The 27,848-nt window shown below is 42.9% G+C and overlaps 1 protein-coding gene across 18 annotated transcripts in view; it reads left to right on the top strand.

The window, feature by feature from the left end:
- Window positions 1–27,848, top strand: part of ARHGAP32 (Rho GTPase activating protein 32) — a 516,520-nt gene that overhangs the window by 463,844 nt on the left and 24,828 nt on the right. For all 18 annotated transcript variants that reach the window (XM_075603325.1, XM_075603322.1, XM_075603326.1 and 15 more), the window contains 3 exons: window positions 13,861–13,963; window positions 14,495–14,639; window positions 15,483–15,565. In XM_075603325.1, the coding sequence (XP_075459440.1) occupies window positions 13,861–13,963; window positions 14,495–14,639; window positions 15,483–15,565 (331 nt within the window). The remainder of the gene's footprint in view (window positions 1–13,860; window positions 13,964–14,494; window positions 14,640–15,482; window positions 15,566–27,848) is intronic.

The raw sequence follows: 27,848 nt of genomic DNA, 5'->3' as shown, positions 1-27,848 counted from the left end.
AAACCAGGGTTTTACTTAGTTTTGCACATACAAGTACCCTGACTCTTAGAAAAAAATAAGTAGTTAAGTCATATATCATTTTGTTTCAAATGTTTGTTAATATAAACCCTATTGGATATTTAAGAAAAGGCTGGTTTTGATTCAAGAAGGTTATCATGGAAAAACTATGGAATTTCCATAATTATCATTGGAGTTCACAAGCTTTTTCTCATCACTGAACATTTCTTATTTTCTCCCTATAGTTTTCTTAAGCACTCTCTGTCACGGGAGAACAGGCAATTTACACCTTTTTACCAGGATCATGCATTGAGGAAAACAAGTTAATGAAATAAATAGTAAATTTATTCACAAGAAAAGGCATACACACAATGATACACAAACTACTGGCAAAAGACACACATACAGTACTTAGGAACTGGGGTAAAAAACTAGACTCTCCTAGATGCAGAGAATCTTAAATAAGGATTTCCCCTGATGACTAGATTCCAGGCAGATTTTGCTGAAGCATCACTTAGAATCTTAGAGAACTGAAAATCTGATTGGCGCAGGGGTTTCTAATTCGTCTGAGTTTTATTCACAGATTACTACAGCCCTATCAGAAGTGTGAGAACTTTCTCAGCAGCCAATCAGAGCAGGGCTCATCTGGCTGATGTCAGAGGCAGGGGGCTTGTTGAGCGGCTCGGGACGCCCCGTGGGCCGGACATATGTTCTGGCCAATAGGAAAAGAGCCTACGATCACCATCTTTTCCCTAGCCAGCCCATTGCCTCCCACAGGGCAGGTGCCACTGCGTCTAGCAGACCAGAGGGTCCCCCTAGGGGGTCTCTGTTCTCCGAACCCAGTACTCCACCCTGCCCCGTCCACTTGACACCTCTCAACATCTCGTCTCCTCTTTCATGTACGGATTCTATGCAGACTAGCTGGCACCTTAAACATACGCCCCAGCTGACTGCATAGAGACTTATAGTAAACACAAAACATGATATAAAGTACACTTTATTAGAGAATATACTTTGGGGAACCTTATATATGATTGGAGTACCTCAGAACCCCTATTCTGGTTCTGGATGACCTGGGCATTTACTGGGTATGCCTATTAACCTAGGGACCCCTTGACTGTTTCAGGGACACCTCACATCCCTATGCCCCATTTACCTTTCTGGTCTGTGCTGAAGCAGGGGACCCCTAGTGGTGAGTCACGAAAGCGTTGTCAAGGGGAGGTATTGCCAGGACGTGCCTACATGTATCCAGGCATCAGACCTGATTCCTGGGTACATATTTAGGGGATCCAGCAACTCTGGACCCTGACTAGCTAGGCACATTCTGATAATACTTTCTCCACAAACCCCCCTTGAAACTCATACCACAGAAATCTCTGCTTACTGGCACTCCTGGAAAAGTAAAAACACATCAAATACTTTATTACCGCACATTTCAGGTTATGCATGTACAAAATCTGGATTCGAGCTGACACTCTGGAACCACAATACATGGATCAGAAGTAACCAAACGGGCTCAGACGTTTATTAAGAGCCCGGTTATCCCCTCACCGTCACACACTCCTCTTGTCATGGAAAGTATTATAACTCTTCTAAATTATAACTTTCAAATTAGCAAACCCTACAGCGTTGGACCCGTCTTGTGAAAGGAAGTATCTTGCCTTCTCTTTACCTTGTTTGTTAATCTGTATATGAACCTCTGATCAACAATCACCCTTCTTCCCCACTCCCCCACCCCCCTCTGTGAACTGTTTTATTTTCTAAATCTGGTATGTTGGGGATTAGTGTGATTTTATCTTGAATTGTCTGCCAATTGTCCAGTTTGTAATGCAAGTAGGCAGTTTTATGGGGGTAGTCATGTGATTGGTTTGGAGAAGTTTCCAACTAGTATGGGGAAGCATAATTGGGGGTTAAGCACTGCATTTAAATTGGGAACATTTCAAAGGGCAAAGTGGAAGAGTAGAGGCTCCACAGATTTAATACCAATTTATTTAGCCAGTTATCCAACGTTTTGGTCGACTAGGCAGCTTTTGTATTCCGCTTTGTACTTTACATTTGAGATGAGAGCACCAGGATAAATATCAGCTGTTTTCTTTATTGGTGTGCAGCATTTACCCTTACACTTGCAACATTTCAAATGGAACATTTATAAGGGACTATAAGAGTTATGCAGGAGATTGTAAAGGGATTGATCCATGTATTCCTGATTCAACAATTTGACATCAACTAGGCGACTTATCTGGTAGCCTTGTAACGCTGTACTGCAACACTTTAATTAAACTCTACTAAAGTAAGATGTACACAGCCTTGTCTTTTTTTATGTACCGTTCTGATAATGAACCTGCTACTTACCTCAATTCTGTTCTTTACTGTGGCCTCATGTAAATGTTACTCTATCCACTATAACCTTCTCCCTCCTGGCCCACACCCAATATAATCATACACCCTGGACTTCTCAAAAGCCTTGCCTTATATACTGAATGTATGTGGAGAGCTCTGAAAACCAGCACACCTTTCGCCACTCATTCCAACACCTACAGTATGGCAAACATTGCAACTTTGCGGCCTGTAAACAATTACTCAAATTTCTATTTATACTCTATGGGGCCTATGTAGTAAAGGTTCCAAAAAAATATCGCCCGGCCATTTATAGCGCCGTTTTTTGGAGCGTTGCTATCACGGTATTCAGCAAGCCTTCATTACATGTCATAGCAAAATTCCCAAAACGAACGAGTTGCTGCCAGCGATAGGATCGACCCCCTGAAAAGGCCTAACCCGGCGATTCATTTCTGCTGCAGAGAGATCTGCTCAGAGAGAGCCGTCTCTGCCAGTGAAAATCTCGCCTGAAAATTATGTTTTTTAATATACATGTTATTACTAGTATAGGGGCAGGGGGTCTTTGGGGCAGAACCATGTTGGTGTGAGGTCCGGGGACCCCCTGCTTCCAAAGATACAGGCCCCTTTATGGGGCGCCGGTATCTCCTATGCATGGAGATATCCTGATCACGAGACGTGGGGCCCTCGGGTGGTTCCCACGGGTCTGGGGCCCTCGGGTGGTCCCTACGGGTCTGCGGGGCCCCCACAGCTAAGGTACCAACCCTGTATGTCAACAAATAAAACATCGCCTACATTTAAATAAATACACCCCCCTACCCCCCACCCCCCCCTAACAAACACAGTTCAGTAATGGGCAAAATAACTTATCCAGATATGGATAATAGATTATTTGCCCATTATTAAACACAACATTAACCAGCATAAATAAAGTAAATAGATACAGTTCTACTTACCACAGCAATATGATGGGCGTCCTCGTCAGGATACAGCAGGTCCCTGTCCTCCGTTGCCAGAAAGCATACATACATAATAAATACAATCTAATGGCCCCTAACTTCTAACTTCTTAATCACCTTAGCGGTTAATAACCGCTATAGCCATTAAGTGGTTAACCCACCCTGCCCCGCTACCCACCCGGGAGGCCTAAGCACCCACCCCAGACCCACTATACCCACCCTGTACCCATTGAGTAGTCTCGTGGTACATCATACCCATATAATAATATGGGCATGATATGCCTCTATAGCACTCAATGGGCACCCTAATCAAAATAAATTAATGCTCCAAACACACAATAATAAAACATTACAAAACTCCAAAAAACACAATTCACTAAATAAAAACACTAGCCAGCTAATCCAATTAATACAAGCAATAACCAGATCAATAATGAATTAATTAAACCATTATCCAATCAAAGCAATTAGTTAAAACAACAAGGAATTATTTCAAACAGTAACCAATGAAACCAATTCATTATTAAAATAACTCCGAATGAATTGTAACAGTAACCAATCAAAACAATTAATGAATACAACAGCAATGAATTAATTGAAACATTAACCTACAGTACAAAGAAATTAATTATTAAAATATATCTGAAACACAAACATTAAACGCATTAGCCAACACAAGACATCATTAATTAAAATTGAAAATCAATCGCCAACATTTTATTTAAATAAAGCAAAATACCACACAATGCCATCCACATAATAAACTGACATTGCAAAAATCAACATGAATACAAAGCAAGAAATGCCCCAAACATTATTGTCCTAATGTATTGATCTGTACCCTAAAGTGGTACAGATTAATACATTATCAGTCAATGTGCAAAAAAATTCAAATACACTTCCAATGTTAAAACCTGTAAAAAAAAAAAAAAATATATACATTTACAAACATACAAACATGCAATACAGTATATTACTTACCATTAGAAGCGCTGGCCCTCCGACTCCTGGGGAAACAGGAAGTTCACGTACCTCGAAGGCCTCAAACAGCATCCGATGCCATGAAGATCCGGATCAGGTACCCAATTCTTTTTTCTTCTATTCTTAATCAGCTTCTTCTATCTTCATCTGTCATTATTTGTTGATCTTCTTAATTTTCTATCTTCTTATTGTAATCCAAAAAGCCCCATGGTACATGCCAACCGATGTTGTCTCGTCGTCTTCTTGGGCTCAAATTAGCCGGCACTGCCTTAAATATGGCTTGTGACGTCACATTTGGGCTGGAATTGGTTGAACAGCCATCTGATTCTCTGTTAAAACCATGCGCCGACTTTAATTTTTTTTTTTTTTTAATTACGTCATGTAAAGGGAATGATGCCAGCCAATCAGAATGGTTGTGCTTCATTTCCCTTTAAGATTACGTCATTAAATCCAAGATGGCTGGCGTCCCATGGTATTTCAGCCAATCTGACTCCCTTTGGATGACGTCACAAATTTGACCTAAAATGACTCCGCCACATGGCGTACAACTACCAATCGAATTGGTTCCCACGATCTGATTGGCTGAAATACCATGTTATGCTGGCTTAGTGACGTCATGTTAAACGGAAATGAAGCACAGCCATTCTGATTGGCTGGTATCATTCCCTTTAAATGACGTAATTAAAAAAAAAATGTTAAAGCCGACACATGGTTTTAACAACCAATCAGATGGCTGTTGGACCAGTTCCCGCCCAAATGTGATGTCACAAGCCATATTTAAGGCTGTGACACCTCATTTGAGCCCAAGAAGACGACGAGACAACATCGGTTAAGATCTACCATGGTGAGATTCATTTAGAATTGGGGGGAAAAAACGTATTCGATGGAAGATTTTATGCTCCCCCAAGGAACAAAGATTATTAGCCTGGACTAACATTAAATTGTACCACTCTGCAGCATCGCTCAGAGCTCTAACATATTGGTATGCCTCTCCGTCTGATGCCCATTGTATAGAATTGGAGGAAATTATTACAGAGGCCAGGCCTATAGCTTACGGAAGAAATCTGGATGTTTGGGTGCAAAGGGCTACAACATAGGAATAAATCAATTATATGGAAGAGAACAGCTAAATGTATTACACACTCAAATGTTTAAGAGAATTCAGAATAGAGATACTTAGCTTAATAGTCTTTAGGGATGACTGAAGTGCAGACTCCTTCTGCAGTCCTTAAATAGTGGAGAACTGCACCTTATTGAAGGAATACAGAGAACAACATAGCATAATAATGATTAATAAGCAATTTAAAAGAAATGCAATTGCAAGCTCACAAACAGAAGTTGTTGTTGGTGCAGTTGAATATTTGGCTTTCCAGCTTGGCACTACAGGAATCCTCTGTGCAGGCACTTTGTCTACATTCTGTGGCTCACTCCGTCCAGGCTGATGGGATCCTCCCCCGGGGGCCGTCCGCTCCCCTCACTGTTGGTTTCCCTCCTTCCCGTATGTGGGCTGCTGCTGTAGTCCAGGCTCTCACCCTGGGCTGTGCTCTGGTACTATTGTTTCCTGTGCTGCCGTGATCTTGACGAGCTCATAGAACTACAATTATATTATGTTGGCAGAGAGCAGATGATCTGCACATGGGGAAGTTGTCCTAAACTCACCTCTTTTTCTAAAAAGGGTCTCAGTGAGATAAAGAATATCAGGTAGATGTCTCCTTCCGGCCTGAGAATGCGATGCTCTGGCTAATCAAAGCAGGCATCCCTAGACATACGAAAACCCTAATTAGAAGTCTCATCTATATCGCCAAAAATATACTAGCAAGAACATGGAAAACACCCTTCACCCCATCCATGGAAGAATGTTGGGACAGAGTTCAATTTATTAGATTACTGGAGAAGCTGACATACTCCCTTTTGATATAAAAAAAACAAAATACCATACAATATTTGCTCCCTATCATGAGTATAATGAAGTCATAATGACACGACAGACATTGGAGCTAGGTTTTTGCCAGGGTCCTTCATACACCAAACAAGGCTAGTTTTAAATAATATTATGTTACAACTGTGTGATGATATTCAATCAATCTATCAGTACTCCTGTAAACTATAACATCTATCAAACTGACCTCTCTGTTTTTCCATGTTTTTCTTGTTTGTCTTTTGCCTTTGTATGGAATCTTTCTATTGTTGCGTTGGAGGGACTGCAATATGCAATGTACAAGTGATCTCACAACCACAATTGAATGTTGTGACTACAATGTTTTCTGAATATTGAATAAAGCAGCAATTTTCAATGAAATTTGAATTAAAAAAAAAATGTTTGCAATGAGATTCCGCTTGGAATGGAACTGGGACAACTCACTGGTGCAATATTCCTAGATTTTGCCAGGGCTTTTGATACTGTTGATCATGTTATCTTGTTAAACAAGCTTCAGTGCTCTGGAATAGGAGAGTATGCTTTAAACTGGTTTCACTCGTACCTATCGGGTAGATCCCAATTTGTGTCTATCTAGGGTTCAAAGTCCAACGCCTTGGACGTCACCTGTGGGGTCCTGCAAGGCTCTGTTCTGTGGGACCTACTCTTTTCAATCTTTATTAATGATCTACCTTCAGCTTGTAAAGCAGCTTCAATGTACATATATGTGGATGACACAATCTTATTTGCACACAGTCCTAGCTTCACTGACCTTGACATATTTGAATACAGTATTTCCCAAAACAAACTGTTTTTAAACAGACAAAACTGTAATAATGATATTTGGTACTAAGGTTACATTTCTAAAAATACCAACAACAGAGCTACAGATCAGATCCAAATCTAACACCATTGTAGCCTCTGAAAAAAAGTTAATCCCGTCTTGCCTTCAAATACTTTTCAGGCAAGCTTTCCGTTTATTTGGACAAGCTGCTCACCCCGACTGCATGCAGCTCTTATCACCTGAGATCCAACTCCAAAACACTGTTCACGATCCCAAGGTTTAACGAGGAATCCAGAGACTCTCAAAACCGCTGCAGTATAAGTAATTTAAAGACTTTAGCTATCTCACATTTGTATTTTGTCTAACATGTACATAATCGTATATTATCTCTAACTGCCCTGAAATGTCTGTAAATATATTTGAATGATTTACCTCTGTTCATTTAATGTAACCATCTATTGTCATCATAACTCTGTGCTCAGTACATTCTTGAAAACAAGAGGTAGCGCTCAATGTATTATTTCCTGGTAAAACAAATAAATATTTATTTTAAACGAATTATTGGGAAGAGCCTAGGCATGTACATCTTTTTTTTCTTGTTCTCTGGCGGTGGCCTAAGGCCTCGCTATAAGCGCCGGCGACGCGACCGATGACGTCGCCATTTGCAAAAGTTGTGTTTATGTTTTTCGGCGACGTTGCTGGCTGCAAAGCCAGCAGCTCCCGATTGGCTGCAAGAGGAAACAGTCGCCGAAAAAATCAAATGACAGTGACCAGATTTCTGGTAGTACTGTCGCTCCGTCGCTTTGTCGCGTGAACTATAAGCGCATGCGACGGCGACAATGCATTTGTTTTGCCGCGACGCGTCATCGCCTGCACTATAAGCACAGCCTAAGGCTGCTCAGCTATCCCAATATAAGATCCTTCACACACATTGTTTTTCTCTTTTCATTTGTGTCGTGAAGAACAGCCAAGCTAGACCTATCTGTTGGATACTTTTATAATTGTTTTTTTTTTTTTCATTTGCTCATAAATTTGTGAAAAAATGTCACATGAAAATGAAACTTGGATGCACTGCACGTTCATGTATGTATGTATATATATATTTTATTTGCTATCCAAGTACATTGCGCGTTACAGCAGTAATACAATTAACAAAATAATATGAGACCTAATAGGAATAAGGGCTACAGACCTAAAAGTAAACCTTAGGTAAATTAGTTCCTTACCAAAGAGCTTACACTGTAAGCCATAAGTAGTGACAACTTGGAGACAGGAGGGTGTTGTGGCAAGTGTGTATGCAAGGGGTCAGTGTAAATACATAAGAGATGTATAGTACTAAGAAAAGGAGCTGCACAAATGCTTCGTCAAAGAGGTGTGTTTTAAGATAGGCATACATATCCCAGTATGAATTGTATCCCTTAAAGCTAAGATTTTGTGCATTAACAAACTTCAAGCTGTTTAATCAAGAAAAAAAAACTTTCACAAGTCCCAGATTTGATTATTTATGTAATGAAAAAATATGACCAGCACTGAAAGAGTATTGGGGGTCATTAGGAAGGCCTATACATTAGCTGAGCATTATAACTAGTGTCAAAGTAACAGGCTGATGTGCCTGCACTCTTTGCAACATATACATTATACTTGCGGGTGCTAACACGGTCTATTTTGCAGTTGAAAACTATTTTTTTCACCTCCCCAGCATTTCAGGCCAGCAGAAAAGACCCTTTCTCAAGGCCGAGGAATAACCGTGTACAAAGGCAGGTTTATGAAATCTACCCCAGACGTGGCACTTGAAAAGTGAATATACAATAATAATAGAACAAGGATAAACACCGTGGATTAATAGATTACAGTTCGCGTGGGTTTCGCTGTGGAACGCACACCCTTTGCTGATGGTCAGCAGAAGCATCAGTGTATTACATACAGTATGTCCCATGTGAGCTCCACAGTAGAAGGCACGCATGTGACTGTCGTTGGTAATACAATATATAACTATCAGGGAAGTTGATAGGTATAATTAGGAGACTACATTCTATCAAATTCCCTGATATTTTTAAATTGCTTTAATAACATCAATCAGATGCGTGTGTACTACTGCGGAAGACACACATGACATAATACTCTGGTAACCATCAGCATTAGGCATGCATTCTACCATACAATGCACGCAGAGTTTAATTCACAAATCCTTTTTGTTTATCCTTGCAAATGTCTCACAATGTATGCCCTTTAATTATCATACTTTTCTTGTATACTTTGCATATTATGTTTCTAACGTCTTGTTGAATTATTTGTATTTTATATACGGAGTGGGCTTTATAAACATGTCTTTGTTGTTTCACTGCCTTAAATCTATACATTTCAAGTTTAAACATTTTTTTTTGTCTTCTCATTCTTACAATACTCCACATCAACACTTCATATCTCTTTTAAGCTTCCTCTTCCCAAAAATACGTAATTGTTTGCAGTGATTTCCAACCTTTTTTGTTTGGAGGAACCTTTGAAGTATTTCGAAAAATCTCGGGGAACCCTATCTGGCTGACACATATTAGGTTTGACAGGAGTAAAACACAACATTTCAAACCTCACGAGCCACCTCTATTTCCCACCCTTGTACAGTATTTCTCTCCCATCCATCTAACTAACTCTCCCCCCTCCCGCCTCACATGTATTTATCCCTTGCGTCTCACTCTTACTCCCTCTTTTCCTCACTCACTCCCTCCTGCCCCCCTCTCTTCTCTCACTCGCCCCTACCTTCCGTCAATTACCCGTCTCTCTCAATCCACCCTACAAAATACATACCAAAAAACTCTACCCCCAGGGGGGGCGGGGGAGGGGGGAGGAGAAGAGATGTGTGGTCCATAGGAGGAACCCCTGAGACTGCTTCAAGGTGCCGCAGGGTTCCACGGAACCCTGGTTGGGAATCACTGGCTTAGTGTGATATCAGTGGGTTTCTGTAACAAGTAGGCGTTTCTAATTAAATTCCTTTATATACTGTAGCTTTGCTACTGTATGAGGAGTGGTTGTATTCCTTTTGAAAATAGCATTTGTGAATGCCGAAACAGATGAGCCTGCCACTATGTGTTTCCTAATATGAAGAAATCAGTATTTGTATACAATTTTGTGTGCATTTGTGGTAATGAGCAACTATTACTATAAGTGTTTCTCATTCTACACCTTGAGAGAGCTTTGGCAGTGTAAGTCTGATCTCTTGACTTTTTAAAAGGTTCCCTGCCATTCTTTCCCCCATTTGTAGAGAATGCTTCTGATGCTACGTACTTTAAACTTAAGGACGGATTTGTGCCACAGCAACGTAACTTGGTTTATGACCAGTCATCGACTTCCACCTAATGGACTATACTCCATCCCACAATGAGCAGTCACTCTACATTTTGTTGCAACATTGCCCCATATTCCCTCTAGATTGTAAACTCTCACTAGCATGCCCTCATTGTCTTTTGTATCTGTTTGTCCTTATTTGGTATATCATTCTATTTATGTAATATACATAACGCTCTACCCCCATTGTACTGCATTCCGGAATTTGTTGGCTCTTTACAAATAAAATATAATGTGTATATATGGTGATCATCCTAACCACTACATCCAGTGAAGTTTATTAGTGATGTTATACATTGACAAAGCAGAAGAGGATTGAGGTACAGTATGAGTCACATTTGAATCTAGTGTAGCCCCCTTTCCCCGTAACTAAGGGAACTACCTGTGCTGCTGTCACCTGTTTGGCTATCAGAGGTCTAAGCCTCCACCACTGGGAGCCTGGGGTATCGCTTGTTCGTCTCGGCGCAGCGCCTCCACCGGCGAGGGATCCCAGCGTAGTTGGAGGAGCCCCTCACCGGAACCAATATACACAGTAATTACACTCAGGTATATTATAACAGTATTTACTGAACGCATATGATACACGACAAGAATAACAAGGCCATGCAAGGCTGCACCCACACAATAACACCTCCCGGGTGGAACCCCCAAATCCTGGTGTGCCTAGGCACTTAACCCTTTAGTGTCCACACACTAGTCCTTCCCCACAGAGCATGTGTGAGATAGCACTACCCACAGTGTGTTTGGCCGTTGGTGCACATGAAGAATAGCTCCCTGGTCTCGGTCCAGACCAGGTCAACAAGTAATGGACTCCATGGAACCGTGACGTGGTCCCGCTCCGCGCTCTACCGGATCCTCTGCTGCGCTGATCCGTAGGCGGTTGCCTCAGGAAGGGCCTCCAGCTGGATTGTACCCCTTTAAAATAGTGTCTGACAATATGGCCTGAATCTGGTCCCAGACCGCAGGCTGTACTTCACCACTTGTGCAGTGTTCTGCTGCTGATGCCTCTCACTGACACGCTATGGGGAAAGAGCCCCTATCTATGGCCTTTCCCGGCAACATACTTAAACTACTGTGAGTCGGGGGATCTAACTTGGACCTAGGGGAAATCTGGCTTAGTCCAGTGAAGCACTGTTCCCTGGACCTTACCTTCACCCTCTCCATCCTGCTCCCGACTGGCGTGGTCCATGCATTCGTGCCAAACACCTATCTTTCCTGGCCGTGCATCCAGCAACCCTATTGGATGACACTGCCCACCTGATCGGGGCACCCCAGGGGATCCTGAGATATGTAGTTCCCCTGGAGAGCATTACTGCTCTCTGACGACTGCTGGGGGGGTTGGGGACCCTTCTGCGCATGCACGCCTGTCATGGAGGCCCCCGCTAGCCTGGTGCACCGCGGTGCCTCGAGTAACGGAGCTACCTTGCACGCTCGCCGCCCTGCAGTGGTCCCTGACAGCCGCATGCCGCACCGACGGCACCCGATCGCTTCCGCTGCCATCCCTGTAGTCATCCCCCCTCCCGGAGGTAAGAGAGGGACCTGGCTACACTAGTAATCCTCAAAGCATAACTGCATCATCAGTTTTGTGACTCAGACCCATACCATTATACTAACATCATTTGTTTATTAGGATTTGCATTGTTTGAGCTGTACTAGAATATAGTTCCAATCAAACCCTGCCCCAAAGATCTTGTGTCCCTTAGAAACATAGAGACATAAACAGTGATTTGTTCAAGTATCGAATGTCAGAGGCATGACGAAAAAGATCCCATTAGCAAAGGCACTAAAAGGATTGTGAATGCGTGGAACAGCCCCTTGGTTCCGAGGGTTTTGGTAAATATTGATTGAGCCTTTGTATATAAGCTAATTATTGGTCTGCTATTGGCAAAGCCAAGAATTATCTTGTTTTTGGTCTCTTTAAGGTAGCAATAAAAGTCTTCTTGAGAGACTTTATGGAGGATCTTTCATTGAATGACCAGTTATTCAAACACTGTTGTCACAATCACATTGTAGTTCACAAGACTAAGGCTGCGCTTATGGCGACAGCGACGCCGCAGCAAAACAAATGCATTGCCGACGTAAGAGCGACGTGACGGAGTGATGGATTGGTCACGATCGCTTGAAGTCATCTCTATTTGATTTTCCAGCGACCGTTGCCTGACCGTCGTGTCGCCATTGCCGGCACTATACGCGTAGCCTATCAAGTTAGAGGCAGGCTGCTCTCATCCATCCATTTTACAGCTCCCCTCGCTGAATCCTTACTGTTTACTTTAGTTTCCCATGGACAAATGTACTGGTTTGGTACAGGTAGTGATACCTTCTAGTGAACCAACATAACTGTTCTTCATAGTTGTTCTACTGTATTTCAACACTTAATGGAGAGACCTGTGAGGTTTCAGAATCTCTGTTCAGTAGAAATTAATCTGAATGATTCTCATGTTGGTCCACTAAAATGTATCACAACTACTATACAGTACTCGAGGTTTAATAGAGCTAGTTGCATTTTGTAAACTGTTTTGGGATAGAATTGTCGTAATTTCCCTGTGATATAAAGCAAAGTGCAGAACAAAGTCTCCATGGCTCACTGACCTATGGCTCGGGCCTCCGATGCACCTTGTGCCTGCTGCTTGCTGGAGCCCTAGTTTGATTCTTCAGCTGTGTGTGGAATTTGATAAAGGTGCTAAAACAAAATTGACACATGGACAATTATGATGGGTCAAGTCACAATTGTTCATTAAGGATATTAAAACAAGGTAGATTGTTTTGTATTCATATGCTATTTAATCTCATTTGAAATTGCCCAACAGGAGATCAAGTAGATGAACAGTATTTATATCCGGCTACAATCATTTCTATAAACATCCAAGGCTGCTTATGTTTAATACCTTCCACGGATAATGAATGTAAAATGTTTTGCTTGTGAGTTATACCGTCTGCCTTATTGCAGCCACATATGTAGTGAATGGAATCAAAAGGCTCACAGCACTATAACACCACTACAATGGTATTTAAGCATCCAGAGTACCAATTATTGATTTTTTTTTAATATACTATATATTTGTACGTTCTTAGAAATTCCCATTTCCTTTCTGTTGAATATTACATAATCCAATCAAATTAGTACTTTGCCCCAGTCTTTAATTTCTTGAAAAACGATTTACTTATTAAGGCAGTTCAATTGATTTAAGGGGTAAATGATTCCAGAGTAGAGGGTCTGTGCAGTGTCTGAGCTGTTACTGAATTAAATGTCTGTACGCTATTACACAGGACCCATCTAAACACCAGGAATGTCAGAGGAAGTGTGACATGCAACCAGTAGTGTTCATAGGTTAATGAGCAATGAAGGGAATCCTGACTCAGAAATGCCATGTGGCTCTGATTAGTAAGAGCAGAGATATGACATTTTAAGCCACTGTAGTTCTAAATTATTAAATGAGTGAATATAATCTCTCTAACTTGTTTTTTTTTTCTTTTAACATTGGAAGCATTGGATCTGGTGTATTTGTTGCTGCCTCTGCTAACCCTTTCTTTTCCTTTCTCTCATTGTGAAGTCCCCCAAGTCCTCAGGAGCTGCACAGAGTTTATAGAGAAGCATGGCATTGTAGATGGGATCTACCGTCTGTCTGGGATTGCATCCAACATTCAGAAACTACGGTAAGGCAGCCACTTTACTTTGAACCTTGAAGACCCTCTGTATATATACAGCTCAACCCCCTTATAACGCTGTGCTTGGGGTCCAAAGAATCACATCGCGCTATAAGCGGATTGTGTTAGAAATAATGTACAATTGTATGCATTGTACAATAAAGTATTTAAGATACCAATAATCGCGTTGTAACGTATTCATAAATACGGTAATTGGGAACCACGCTTGCATCGCGTTATAAGCGGATTCGCGTTGTAACGGATCGCGTTATAACGGGGTTGAGCTGTAGGTTGCTTTGTCACTGCAAACTCACACCAGACCATTATTACTGCACTCGCTTCCAGTCTGCAGCCATCCAACATGCATACTATTATCATTGCACTTCACCCTAAGCATTCAGACCTAAACACACACTCCATCAGTTTATACAAAACATTTTACTCACAGCCAGAATCCCCCATCATTTTTCACTGACGGTCTTTTTCTTGTATACACAATACATAACATTTAAAACAAGTTCTTTTTTTCCCCCTTTTCAGCCATGAGTTTGACTCTGAGCAGATCCCAGACCTCACAAAAGATGTATATATCCAGGACATTCACTGTGTTGGATCCCTGTGCAAGCTCTACTTCCGTGAGCTCCCTAACCCTCTTCTAACTTACCAACTGTATGAGAAATTCTCTGTAAGTATAAATCTCATCTCTAGGACTTCTTTCCCACATCCCACAAGCAGTGTTCTCCCTCCAACATTAACAAAATCAGGGTAGGTAACAATTAGATGGGGGTCTCTTTGCCATACTAATTGGACTTGATAAAGAGGGTATTCCAGTGCACCCCACCATGACAAATTGATCTCTTGACGCAAAACTGTAACTGTCCAGGGGAGACTTAAATTGTGCATTCATATTCTGTCCTTGTAATAAAGACGAGGAATAAATACCAGCACACACATCACATAGAATTGTATAAAACATATTTGTTTTGGTCCTCAGAGAGACAATCACTAGAGGCTTATTTTCACTTTGCAGTTGTCCTAAGGATAGTCGGTTTGTTTTACGTAATGCGGCTAAAATATATTTTTTCAAGGATATTTGTTGTGTTTGCTAGTATTTATTACTTGCCTTTATTACATTAAACTTTGTACAGTATTACTGTGCATCTAGTTTTAAATCTTTTTGCGTTTTGTGTACTCTTGATATGCTATTCTTGTATGTATCACTGAAGGTTGTGGATATGCAGTGTGTGTAAAATGAACTGCCTCCACTACTTGTTTATATAAAGGAAGAATTAGGCAGACCATTGTGTGAGAATGGGGCAGCAGTGTTTATTGACTTATGCCCACTTTTTTGCATAAAGTGAATGATTGGCAGGACCATGTGTGAGCAATATCTACACTGCTGTTACTAGCATTTATATTTTCGTATAAGTGCCTTTGAGCACCCCTGGAACTGTGCAGTACATAACATTGTGCAATCATCATGTCCATCATATGGCTCACAGGACTGTGCAATTTCCTTTCCATACAGGATGCGGTCTCTGCGGCCACAGATGAGGAGCGACTAGTGAAAATTCACGATGTCATCCAGCAACTACCCCCACCTCATTACAGGTCAGAGTTATTCCACCTCACTCCAGAGAGCAAATATACATTAGGTACTGGTGCAGGGTCGGCTGGGAATTTTGTGATGCTTTTGCGAGGTCTATTACATGGGCTGGCTCGGCATCGCCTCTTCCAACGACTTAGCATAGCGGCGCACTGTGACGTTATGTTGCTCTGTGACATCACATTGCATGACAACGTGACACTATGCGACGTCACGACGCCAAACGAGGAGATGCCGCTAGACAAGGTAAGAAACATAGAAGCCCTGTACTCCCCTGGATTTCAGTTTAATAAATGTGGGGAAAAGCGGAGGGCCTCTGTAAGCGCGGGGCTCGGTGCACTGGCACCGAAGGCACCGCCATCAAGTTCACTGCTGGGCTATTGCTGTGTAGTAAATTACACATGCACAGCTTTTCATAAACCCTGTCCTGCTTGTTTTAAGTCAGTAGATACCTTTGATTTGGGTGTCTAATGTTTTCTTAACCAGCGCACCTTTTTGTTTGGGTGCACTGTTAAAGCTCTCATTATTTATCTTGCAGTGATGGGACTGATAACACAGCTCAATAACTTTAATGGTAAATTCCACTTTCATGTTTAAAATAGAAAATTGCATTTCTATCTATATGTTGCGTAGAGAAGTTGCTTTGCTCTCTTCACAAACTTTCAACAAAATATTGTCAGATAGTGTGAGTGAACATGGTTGTGGACTATTTATAGTCTCGGCATTAAGCAAACCCAGCGTTTGTAAAGAATTTAGCAAATTAGCATTTTGCACTTGTAATGCGCATCTATTTAATGCTTAATTTTTCCTTGATCTCCACTGCCTTGGACACATTTGATCACCCCCTTCCCTAAACACTCTCCACTCCATTGGCCTCTCTGTGACGCTGCCTTCTCCTGGTTCACATCCTACCTATCCAACTGTTCTTTCAGTGTTTCCCTCTCTGTTGTGTCTTCTCCTCTTAACTCCCTCTTTCTGTTTTGGTCCCACAAAGCTCTGTCCTTGGCCCTCTGCTCTTTTGGCTTTTAGTATCATCTCCAATGCAGATAACACCCAAATTTACCTCTGCTCCCCTGACTTCTCCCACACTCTCCTGTCGTGTGTCACCAACTATCTCTCTGCAATCTCCTCCTGGATGTCCTACCGTTACCTGAGGTTTAATATGTCCAAAACAGAACTTATTCTCTTTCCCTCTTGCACTGCCACACCTACAACGAAACCCTCAGTTACTGTTAATAACACCATAATCTCTTCAACACTTCCAGCCTGCTGTCTAGGGGTCATGTTTGACTCTGATCTCTCCTTTATTCCTCACATTCAGTCCCTCCAAGTTCTGCCGTCTCAACGTCTGAAATATTGCCAAGATACACACTTTTCTCACTCATGATGAAACTAAAATCCTAATTCACTCACTCATCTTGTTACGACTTGACTTCTGTAACCTTCCCCTAGCAGGTATTCTCCTTGTCTGCCTATCCCAACTCCAATCCATTCAAAATTCTGCTGCCAGGCTCATATCACTGCTCCATTATGCATATCCCTGCACTGGCTTCCCATATCCTCTAGAATCAAATTGAAAACCCTAACTTTCACTTAGAAAGCTCTCAACAACTCTGCCCACCAGTTGCATCTCAGCCCTCATCCACAAATATATCCCACAAACACCACCTACGTTATGCCCACGACATCCGCTTCTCTTCCTGTCCCATCAACTCCTCTCTCTCCAGCCTACAAGATTTCTCCCGTGCTGCAAGCTCTCTGGAATTCTGTACCACATATTCCTCAGACTCTGCCTCCCCCTGCCTCCCAGCTTTCAGACATTTAAAAACTTCCTAAAAGGAAGCCCATCTGGCATACCTCTAACATCCCACCTCCAACCCCATTGGGACCAGCTGTGTGGCTTAACCGATCTCCATACTATGTAACACCCTCTAACATTCCCACTGTCAAACCTTAATGTGATCACCTGCCTGACTGGGCCATACTACATCCTGAGGTATACTTCATCCTACAATGAGCAGTCACTTTTCCTTTTGTTCCAACATTGTTCCCCGTTCCCTCTAGATTGTAAACTCTCACGAACAGGACCCTCATTACCTCTTTGTATCGGTTTGTGCATGTTTGTCATTATCAAATTTCTGTACCCCCATTGTACAGCACTTCGTAATATGCTGGTGCCTTACAAATAAACGATACAGCAGTCCCTGTTTAGCTCTACCCAGATGTTGCTGCCCCTCTTAGCATGAAGGATTGTGTAGGATTTGACAGCTGAGACCTGACTGGAGCTGGAAATGTTTTGTCTGAAGCTCAACAGAGCATTCCTGCAGGAAGGAGTTGTTTTGGTAAAGACTTTGAAGTCTCAGATCCAGCTCTATGCAGCCTTGCTTAAATTACTTTATTTCGGGGCACTTTACTGAATTGGATTATATGATTTTCAGGTCAGGGATTCATATTGGTGTTTACAGATGTGCACAAAATGTTTTTTTTTTAAATTAGTTAACTGAATTTTTTCAATGCAATCCTTCTTTCTTCAAGCATGCGAGTGAGGGGTTTTGTAATATGCTTCATGACTAAGGGAATTCAAAAAGATTTAAGCATGCATAATTTATCAGACTGTGAAACATACAGCAGTAGACATTATTGAAACCACTGGATTAGAAATGTATTTTTATACACTAATAGATAAATATATATACCGTATGGAACTATAACAAGATTTCCTAGAGGAACATGTGACTGGTGAATTTGAGGGATTAAAGTATTCATTGTAAATACTACAGCTGCCGCTAGCTGTTGTCGGGAGGAGGGGGAGGAGAGGGGGGCGTCGTCCCCTGCAGTGTGAATCCTACCAGGCTTCCCCTGTCTGTAAGAGATGCGCAGTTACAGAGACCTGAATCAGTCACTCTACCTGCATGCCTCTAACAGGTGATCGAGGGGCTTTTATTTTAATCACACAGTATTGTAGCAGGGGGTCTCCGGAGCTGAACCGCATTGATTTCAGTTCTGGGGACCCCCTACTTCCCAAGATACAGGCCCCGTTATGGGGTGCCGGTATCCCCGACATGTTAAAATCATCTGTGTCACATGACAGGGGGATTTAAATCCTGCAGGGGGATACCGGCACCCCATACTGGGGCCTGTAAATTGGGAAGTAGGGGGTCGCAGAGGCTGAAATTTACAAGGTTCAGCTCGGAAGGCCCCCTGCTCCCGCACACTAGTAACAAAAGCCAAAAAGTAAAATGTAAAAAAATCATTACCGTAGTTCCTAGCTGCTAAGGTAATAAAGCTTCTTAAATTTTATTTTTACTAATAGTGTGCGGGAGCAGGGGATCTCCTGAGCTGAACCGCATTGACTTCAGCCTCAGGGACCCCCTGCTTCACGAGATACAGGCCCCATTATGGGGTGCCAGAATCCCCCTGCAGGCTTTAAATCCCCCTGTCATGTGACACAGATGATTTTAACATTGCGGGGATACCGGGGTCTGTATCTTGGAAAGTAAGGGGACCAGAAATCAATGCGGTTCAGCTCCGGAGACCCCCTGCTACAATAAAATAAATATTATAAATTATAGGCTAAAGCAGTAAAATTCCGGGCATTATTGAAAACCCTGCTCTCTGATTGGTTAAAATTCCGGGTATTATCCAATCAGTAATGCCTGGAATTTTAGCCGCTTGCAAAGTGCAGTTTTCAATGTGTTTATTTCCAGCCAATCAGCTTTCAGAACAGCTGAGACAGGGCAGATGATTGGTTAGAATGAAGTAACTTTGGGATTGGTCAGGAAGTATCAGCCACGGGTTGACTCCTCCCCCTCCCGAGCTGACTGAGATTTTCTGAGCAGATTCAGTTTAATTGGTGGGGGAACGGAGGGGGAGAGAGAGAGAGTCTGCAAAGCAAATAAGTAAGTGGCTGTCTGCAGTTTCTTTGTGGCTGCAGTGTGTGTGCTGTGCTGTGCTGTTGTGTTGTATATCTGTGTAGAGGTGCTGTGTGTGTGTATAGAGCTCCAGTGTGTCAGTGTCAGCAGCAGTGTAGCATGTGTGTGGCAGCAGTTTGTGTGTGCGTGTGTGTGTGTGTGTGTGTGTGTGTGTAGAGGTGCTGTGTGTAGAGGTGCTGTGTTGTGAGTGTAGAGGAGGTGCTGTGTTGTGTGTCTAGAGCTCCAGTGTGTGTGTGTGTGTGTGTGTGTGTGTGTGTGTGTGTGTGTGTGTGTGTGTGTGTGTGTGTGTGTGTGTGTAGCAGTTTGTGTGTGTGTGCAGTTTGTGTGTATGTGCAGTTTGTGTGTGTGTGTGTGTGTGTAGCAGCAGTTTGTGTGTGAGTATGTAGCAGCAGTTTGTGTGTGAGTATGTAGCAGCAGTTTGTGTGTGTGTGTGTGTGTGTGTGTGTGTACACAGAGGGGGCGGCAGTGTGTGATATAGATATCTGCAGTGTAAGCGTATATAGAGGTGGTTTCCTGTATTTACCATTTTTATTTTAATAAAAAAATCTATTTAACTATACAAAAGTGTCTATTATTTATGAAATAAGCATACATTTAGCCTATAATAGTAATAATCCCCGAAGAAGAGGGCATTACTGGCCAATAATGCCCTGGCTGGGTTACCTCGGCTTCGCCTCGGGCCTTCAACTCTTCCAGCCAGGGCATTATTGACACCTGTTCTTGGGGATTATTACTTAAATAAAAGCCCCGCGATGTCCTGTTAGAGGCGCGCAGGTAGAGTGACAGATTCCGTTTATCTCTTACTGGGCGTCTCTTACAGACAGGTGAAGCCCGGTAGGATTCACACAGCTGGAGTCCCATTCAAACGCAGGGACCCCCGCTGTGCAAATCCGATGGGCCATTAAATCTGCTGCGGCCCACTCACGGAGTATTTGGAGAATTGGCAGCGATTTTGTCCCGTGATTCGGTCGACAACAGCCAACTGCACCTGTATATTAGTACAGGACATTGTCTACTGGAATAGTACAAAAATATAATTTGCCAGGTTCCGGTATTTAGGCTGCTGCCTGCTCTATTTCCGATTTATTCTGTTTCTTTGAGTTAGTGTTTTGCACTACCTGTGTGATTATATTCTACTAATAGACTTAATATATTTTTATAAATGATCTGTATTTTTTTGTGTATTTTATACTGTACCTCTAATAGAGTGCTTGTTAGTAGTATTATTATGTGTAATTTCTCACTGAAAGTTGTACCCTTGCCATATTCCTGCTTCAAGAAAATGCCCTACAATGGAATAGCTCATCTGCTGTTGATGACTTCAGTTATATTTTAGGCATAAAGAACTTGTCGTAGGGCTCTTATATGTTTTAAAACATTTATTTGTGTGTGTGTGTGTTTATGTATGTGTGTATATATATATATATATGTAAGGATGTGCATATATATAAAGGTTCCGCGCTGTCATTTGCAAAGGAAGCGCCATATTGTCCTTTTGCCAGCAAGGTCACTGTGTACAAGTTAGGCTGCGCATGCGCGAGAGAAGCGCGCGAAGGGCAACCAATCTGTAGAGACTCTGAACTCTGAACTGTGAGAGAGTCAGCTGAGGCTGAGGACCAATCGGGTGTGAGACTCTGGATAGAGGAACAGGATGCGTGTGGGCGGTGGGTCAGACACGAGAGGGAGGTGAAGGAGGAGGTTGGCGGAACCTCGTGTGCGTAAGCGGAGGGTCAGTGACCTTCCCGCTTAGGTGAGAGACATTCCCCAGGCCCGAGGAGCATTCCCCTGTCATCGTAGGGTGCCGTTTTGTAGGGACGGCCATAGCTGTTAGGGACGTTTCCCTTTAGTGCGGTTGGAGCTGCGGAGCTGCGGTCGCCATCTTGGATTGGATACAGACGGCGCAGCATAACGGAGTGTCGGCGAAAGGCTGGAACAACGCTAAGGACCCTGTGTGGAGTGTGACGGTCATCGCAGTGATCGGAAGGTATCATTGTCTACAAGTGCACCTACACCGGTCAACAGGCGCTGATCCCGCCTCCCACTAACTAATTGGGGCATCAGTGTGAAACCATATGGTACAATACAGATACTGGTTATAGGACATACTCCTAGGGAGAGTGGCAGAGCCACCTGTGTACAGAACATTATCCCTGATAAGGTGTGGCCGAGCCACTGTGTGTGTGTAGCGTTAAGATATATATTCTGCATTTATTCCGTTCAGTATGCATAATACATAAAAGGTTGCTGTTGCACAATATGGTTGTTATGTTCTTGCTTAGGGTATATTCTCTATCATGGGGATCCTGGGCAAGTGGAGGCGCTGCACCGTGATAAGTAAGGGTATGACCCCAGGCTCCCAAATAGCGGAGGCTCAGAGCTCCTGAAGCCACAGGTACATGCAACACCGTAGTTCCTTAGTGCATGCAGTCACAAAGAGGGCTACATATATATATAGCAACTGTAAATATTCCTGTATATTGATTTGCATGTCTTAGACAGGTCTGCAACCCTGTCTTTCACCATTATCGCCCAGCACACAGCACTTCCACTGCAGCAAGGGATTCTGGGAAATGACATGCAAATGAGCACACAGTGCCACCTTTTATCTCAAGCTCACATTACATGAGCAACCCTTAGCCAATGCATGCTGCTTTAAACACAGCTTTTAAGCAAGGACTTGGGAGATGCAAAGTCAGTTAACCCACTCACAGACATGTTTCAACCTTGATGGGTATCATCAGTGTGAGGGTGGTTGCTGGCATTTGCTCATTTGAGATTAAAAGAGTAGGTAATCACCACATTTATTAAGGTTGTGGTGGGTAAAAAAAGTGACAAAAACATATATATATATATATATATATATTCAGAAACGGGGCGCGCACAAAACAAAAAAGAAAGTTAAAGGGGGGGGTACATACTGTCCAAAAAGATAAAGAAAAAGGGAAAAAGGGAGAAGCACTCATATATGCAAAAAAGTGACATTTATTGACTCAACGTTTCGGTCCTCACTGGGACCTTTCTCTTGAGCTCTTGAGAAAGGTCCCAGTGGTAACATTGAGTCAATAAAAGTCACTTTTTTGCATATAGGAGTGCCTGCCACCTAGCATACAGTGATTCCACTGCAGCAAAGGATTCTGGGAAATAACATGCAAATGATATATATATACACACACACACACACACACACACTTAGGCTTAAGGGTTTTCCATGTAATGTGGTCTTGAGACAAAAGGTGGCACTGTGTGTTCATTTGCATGTCATTTCCCAGAAATCCCTTGCTGCAGTGGAAGCACTGTATGCTAGATGGCAGGCACTCCTATATGCAAAAAAGTGACTTTTATTGACTCAACGTGCCACCTTTTGTCTCAAGACCACATTACATGGAAAACCCTTAAGCCTATGTGTGTGTGTCTGTGTATGTGTGTGTGTCTGTGTATGTGTGTGTGTTTATATGTATATATATATAAATATATATATATACACATATATATATGTACCTATATATCATAGTTACAAGTCCAGACAAAGCGGTGGATATTTTTAAGCATCTTATCAAGCTAAAAAAACGTGAAGTGGACTTTTATTTACATGGCGTCACCTTGTCCCACTATCACAAGGTGAGGATGCTGCCCAGAGGCTTTAGGGTGAAGAACCAACCCACCATAGGCAGGAGCGATGTGGAATTCTGCAAGCGATGGATTGCCATCTTAAATAAGTGCTCTTTCGATTTGATGATCCTGGTCATTGACCAATCAAGCAAAGAAATCGCCAAGTTGAAGAGGGACATTGACCTCATTGACACCAAGCATCGAGAGACCCTAGCGGCAGGCACGGGCACGGATTGGATCAATAAGATTCAGACCACAGTGAACACTTATCGGGCCAATTTGATCAAATTCAAGAAAGAAGCTCCGGCAGGTTACTGCTGATTACAAAGAGCGGAATGTATACCGGTGGCTACTTGGTCTGGGTGAGACAAAGGGTGTCAGAAGTGGGCAGCAACACCGGTATCAGCCACGGTCCAAACGTGATGGCACTGCCAAACTGGGATACACCACCAGTGACACGGACCAATCCGATGCACCGGATAGTGCCTCGATGGAGCCTTTTTTAGGGTCAGGCAACGGGGGCTGGGCCAGGATACCGCCACACGGTGCAACACAAGGAGAACCATCAGGAGAGGTGGCCGGAGATCGGCGATATTCCGTGCGCAAAGGCAAAACGACAAGGGGATCCAAGACATAGCCGGCGAGACGGTGATATATAACCTTTCGGACTATTCTTTAACTGCTGCGGAGAGAAGTGTCCTACAAAAGGGTCTATCCTTTGTGCCCACCCACACGCAGGATGCGTTTAAATGGGAGGTGGACATGTACAGACTGCACAGACATCTGAAGCTGAAGGATTTCTTCTGAAGAGCGGTACAGCTGTCCCATCCAGTGGCAGTATTACAAATCCATTTAAACCTAGTAGCACTTTCGATCCTCATTCCACTAATCTGAACATTGCCACATTTATGAATCTGCTTACCAAGGACTCTTGTAACAGCTTGAAGACCAGTTTCTATAATTTGTCCAGAGATGAGCGAACAGCCCTCAAAACATTACGGGACAATAGAGAGATTATTGTGAGGGCTGCGGATAAAGGTGGTGGGATTGTTGTTCTCAACTATCACTATTACAAACATGAGATTGAGCAACAACTCTCGGTGGCACATCATTATAGGCGATTACCTGGAAACCCGACGGTAGCGTACATAAGGGAAATTGATGGCATCATCCAACTTGGACTTAACAACACCTGGATATCAGAAGAAACAAGCAAATTCCTGACTCAAGATTATCCAGTGATGCCAGTGTTATATAATCTCCCGAAGATACACAAGAGTAGTGTTGCGCCCCCGGGCAGACCTATCATCTCAGCTCGGGGGTCGTTATGCCACCCTTTCTCACAATTTGTGGATTTCTACATGCAGCCACTGGTAGCCAAGATGGGTTCATATATCATGATACAAAAAAAAAAGGGGGAAACCGGCGCCTCTGAAATATAAAAATCTAACCAAATATAAAGTCCAACACGAATGGAGAGGAGTCCTGGGAGAAGTCTTCGATGAAGTCTCGATGTTTTTTCTTGTGTCTATGATCTTTATGATCTTTTTTCTTGTGTCTTTTCTGTTTTTGTCTTAAATGTTTGTTTGTCCCCATTGAGACTTCATCGAAGACTTCTCCCAGGACTCCTCTCCATTCATGTTGGACTTTATATTTGGTTAGATTTTTATATTTCAGAGGCGCCGGTTTTCCCCTTTTTTTTTGTATTATCTGTATTGGTTTGTGTTAACCTTCTTACCTAGGCAGCCTCCACTTTAAGTGTAAAGTGTATTGTATATATTATTGTCACCTATATTGTGTCACTATTCACATTCACCGCATTAGCGCTGATTTCACTGCTCTTCCTTTTTATCATATATCATGATACAACGGATTTTATCAAGCAGCTTAGTGACCTTTCCATTGATACAACAGACTGCATCTTTGTCACTTTGGATGTGTCCAGTTTGTACACTAATATCCCCCATACTGAAGGCTTGGAAGCGGTGCGTACGAAATTTGAAGAATTTGGTGTACAGCAAGGTCCTCCTGTGGAATTCCTTATGCTGCTGATTGAGGTTATCCTACACAAAAAAAAAATTCAGATTCAAGAAACATCATTATTTACAGCTCACAGGGACGGCCATGGGTTCAAACATGGCGCCGTCCTAAGCGAATCTGTTTATGGACCTATATGAGCGAATGCACATTCTACACGATGGACCTATGGACAGCACATTGTCAAATATCTCCGCTATATCGATGATGTCTTTATTTTGTGGGATGGCAGTGAAGAGGAGTTGATAGCGTTTGTGTCTTCTTTGAATGAGATTCCATCTACAATACGCTTTACCCTTAATTATAACATCAAGGAAATTGCTTTCCTTGACACAATAGTATATAAATCTGGTGGCATGTTCGCTACCAAACTATCGGAGTAGCACCGATAAGAATTCACTAATATGTGCAGCTAGCCATCACCCACTGCCATTGAAGAAGGGTCTCCCTTACTCACAGCTCCTAAGAGTGAAGAGGATTACGACCGACCGATCCGGAGGAGACACAAAGGGCCCTCATACAGATGGCTGCATGCTTCCAGGAGAGGGGCTATTGTGCTAAGGATATCCAGTATGCTTTACAGAAGGTTGCACAAAATCAACAGGAGTGTGCTGCTGACACCAGTGCCCAATAGACAGGTCACTAATACTCAATATTGTCAGCACCTTCAGTACAGCCTCAAATGAGATTAAGCGAAGCATCCGGGACAACTGGCGCATCTTGGAAAACGACGAGAGGATTGGTGCGGGTGCCAAAGAACCATCGTTCTGTTTTCGGCGAGGCCCCAGTATTGGCGATATGGTTACTGGTTCTGATCCCATAGAGAAATATGCTATCTCTAAAACCTGGTTGGCCAAAAAACCCAGCTCGTATTGGTGCCACGGCTGCATGAATTGCCAGTTCATGCAGCAGTGCCCGAGTTATAATCACCCGCACACGGGCATACCTATTAAAATCAAGCAAGCACTCAATTGCGAATCCAAATTCGTGGTTTATTACATCAGATGTCCTTGTTGACTCCTGTATATCGGCAAGACTGTGAGGATGCTGAAAGAGTGGATGGCCATGCATCGCACTACAATCAGGAAAGCCCTATCGAGTGGGGTCAATGACATGGACCTAAAATGTCTCCCCGTTGCCAGACACTTTAAAGAACAGAGACATTCCTTGGCCACGCTTGGATGCATGCCTATTTTTCAGGTCCCTGTACCCACACGGGGTGGTGACAGGGGCAAAATCTTGTTACAACAGGAGGCCAGACTTATTTATGAATTATGGACATTGGCACCTGGTGGCCTAAACGAGTAGTTACAATTGGGTTGTTTTCTGTGATTGCTCTAGATATATGCCTCTACTGCTGAAATTGCATGTGTGTGTTTTTAGGATTATCTTTATGATCTATTTTCCATCATCTGTGATTTCAAATGTTCACCATAGCTTCACTTCCCCTGCACAATCTCACTTCCCTTGTTTTTTTATGTATCAAGATGTATATGCACGCTTTAGATATGTCCCTCTCTACCATATATATACCCCTGATCTGGCTTTAAGTAGCTAGCAGTTTAACCACAAAGTTATGGTTACATGTATTTGCTGCCTGACTGTGCCCGTGGATGCGGTGCTGTCCCTGTTATTTATTACTAATAGTGCGCATGCGCTAGCTGTCTGCTGGCGTCTGAGGTTGCCAGGGATACTATTGACGTTTCCGGTGTCCTGATTCAGTATGCAGTTGCGTTTTCTCCATTGACTCCCCGGCTCACAGCATTTTTGGATGCGCATGCGTGATAGGTGATGCGCTGCGAATACCGGCACAAGACGCAAGGCAATGACTTCAGAACGGGCCGTTCTGATTGCAGCATTGAACTCCCTCCGGTCGTAGGTGTGGAAGGCATGATTCCTCTACAGGTATTGACTAGTGTTGTGGGACAGTCAGGTGAGGTGCATCTTGATACTGATTGGGTGTTGGTGATTGGTGTATTTTGTTTGTGGTGCACTCTGGGTGGGTATATATGTGGGTCACTCACATTTGGTGTTTGCATGGCCCTGAGGAAGGTCTCCCTGTGGGACCAAAACGTTGGCTTTCGTGTAACTGTTTGTTCTCAATACAATTGCTTTTTGGATTACTCCCTGCTGTATGCTGGCTCCTTTACTGGTTCTTGGACTGGTAACTATGTGCTGTGTGTTCTTCTATGGGACTAGCATCTGCCTTATGCTCTACATCAGTGTGCTGACTGTCTCTGTGATACTATATATATATACACACCTCCATTACTATAAAGAACAACCAAATACAGACTTCTGTATACCGCAAACCTACAGACAGAGCCAGCTATTTGAGGGACAACAGCTTCCACCCGACACGCACCAAACATGCAACCATCTACAGTCAAGCCATACGATGCAACCGGATATGCTCCGACACAGCAGACAGAGACCAGCGGATTAAAGCCTTGAGATCAGACTTTATAAACCGTGGATATAACCACAGAATTGTAGACCAGCAAATTCACAAAGCCACCAGAATACCAAGAAGTGATCTCCTTGAATACAAACAGAAGGAGACAAGCGACAGGGTACATTTGGTGGTCACATATAACCCACACCTAGGAGCCCTACGCAAGATCGCCAGGAAACTAAACCCATCCTCCAGGAAGATACAAGACTGCAACAGGTCTTCCCTGAAGCACCCTTATTATCATACAGACAACCC

This window comes from Ascaphus truei, chromosome 6 (assembly GCF_040206685.1).
Source record: "Ascaphus truei isolate aAscTru1 chromosome 6, aAscTru1.hap1, whole genome shotgun sequence".
NCBI classification, from domain to species: domain Eukaryota; kingdom Metazoa; phylum Chordata; class Amphibia; order Anura; family Ascaphidae; genus Ascaphus; species Ascaphus truei.
Note: the sequence above shows the minus strand (reverse complement) of the source record. Positions and strands in the feature narration are given on the sequence as shown.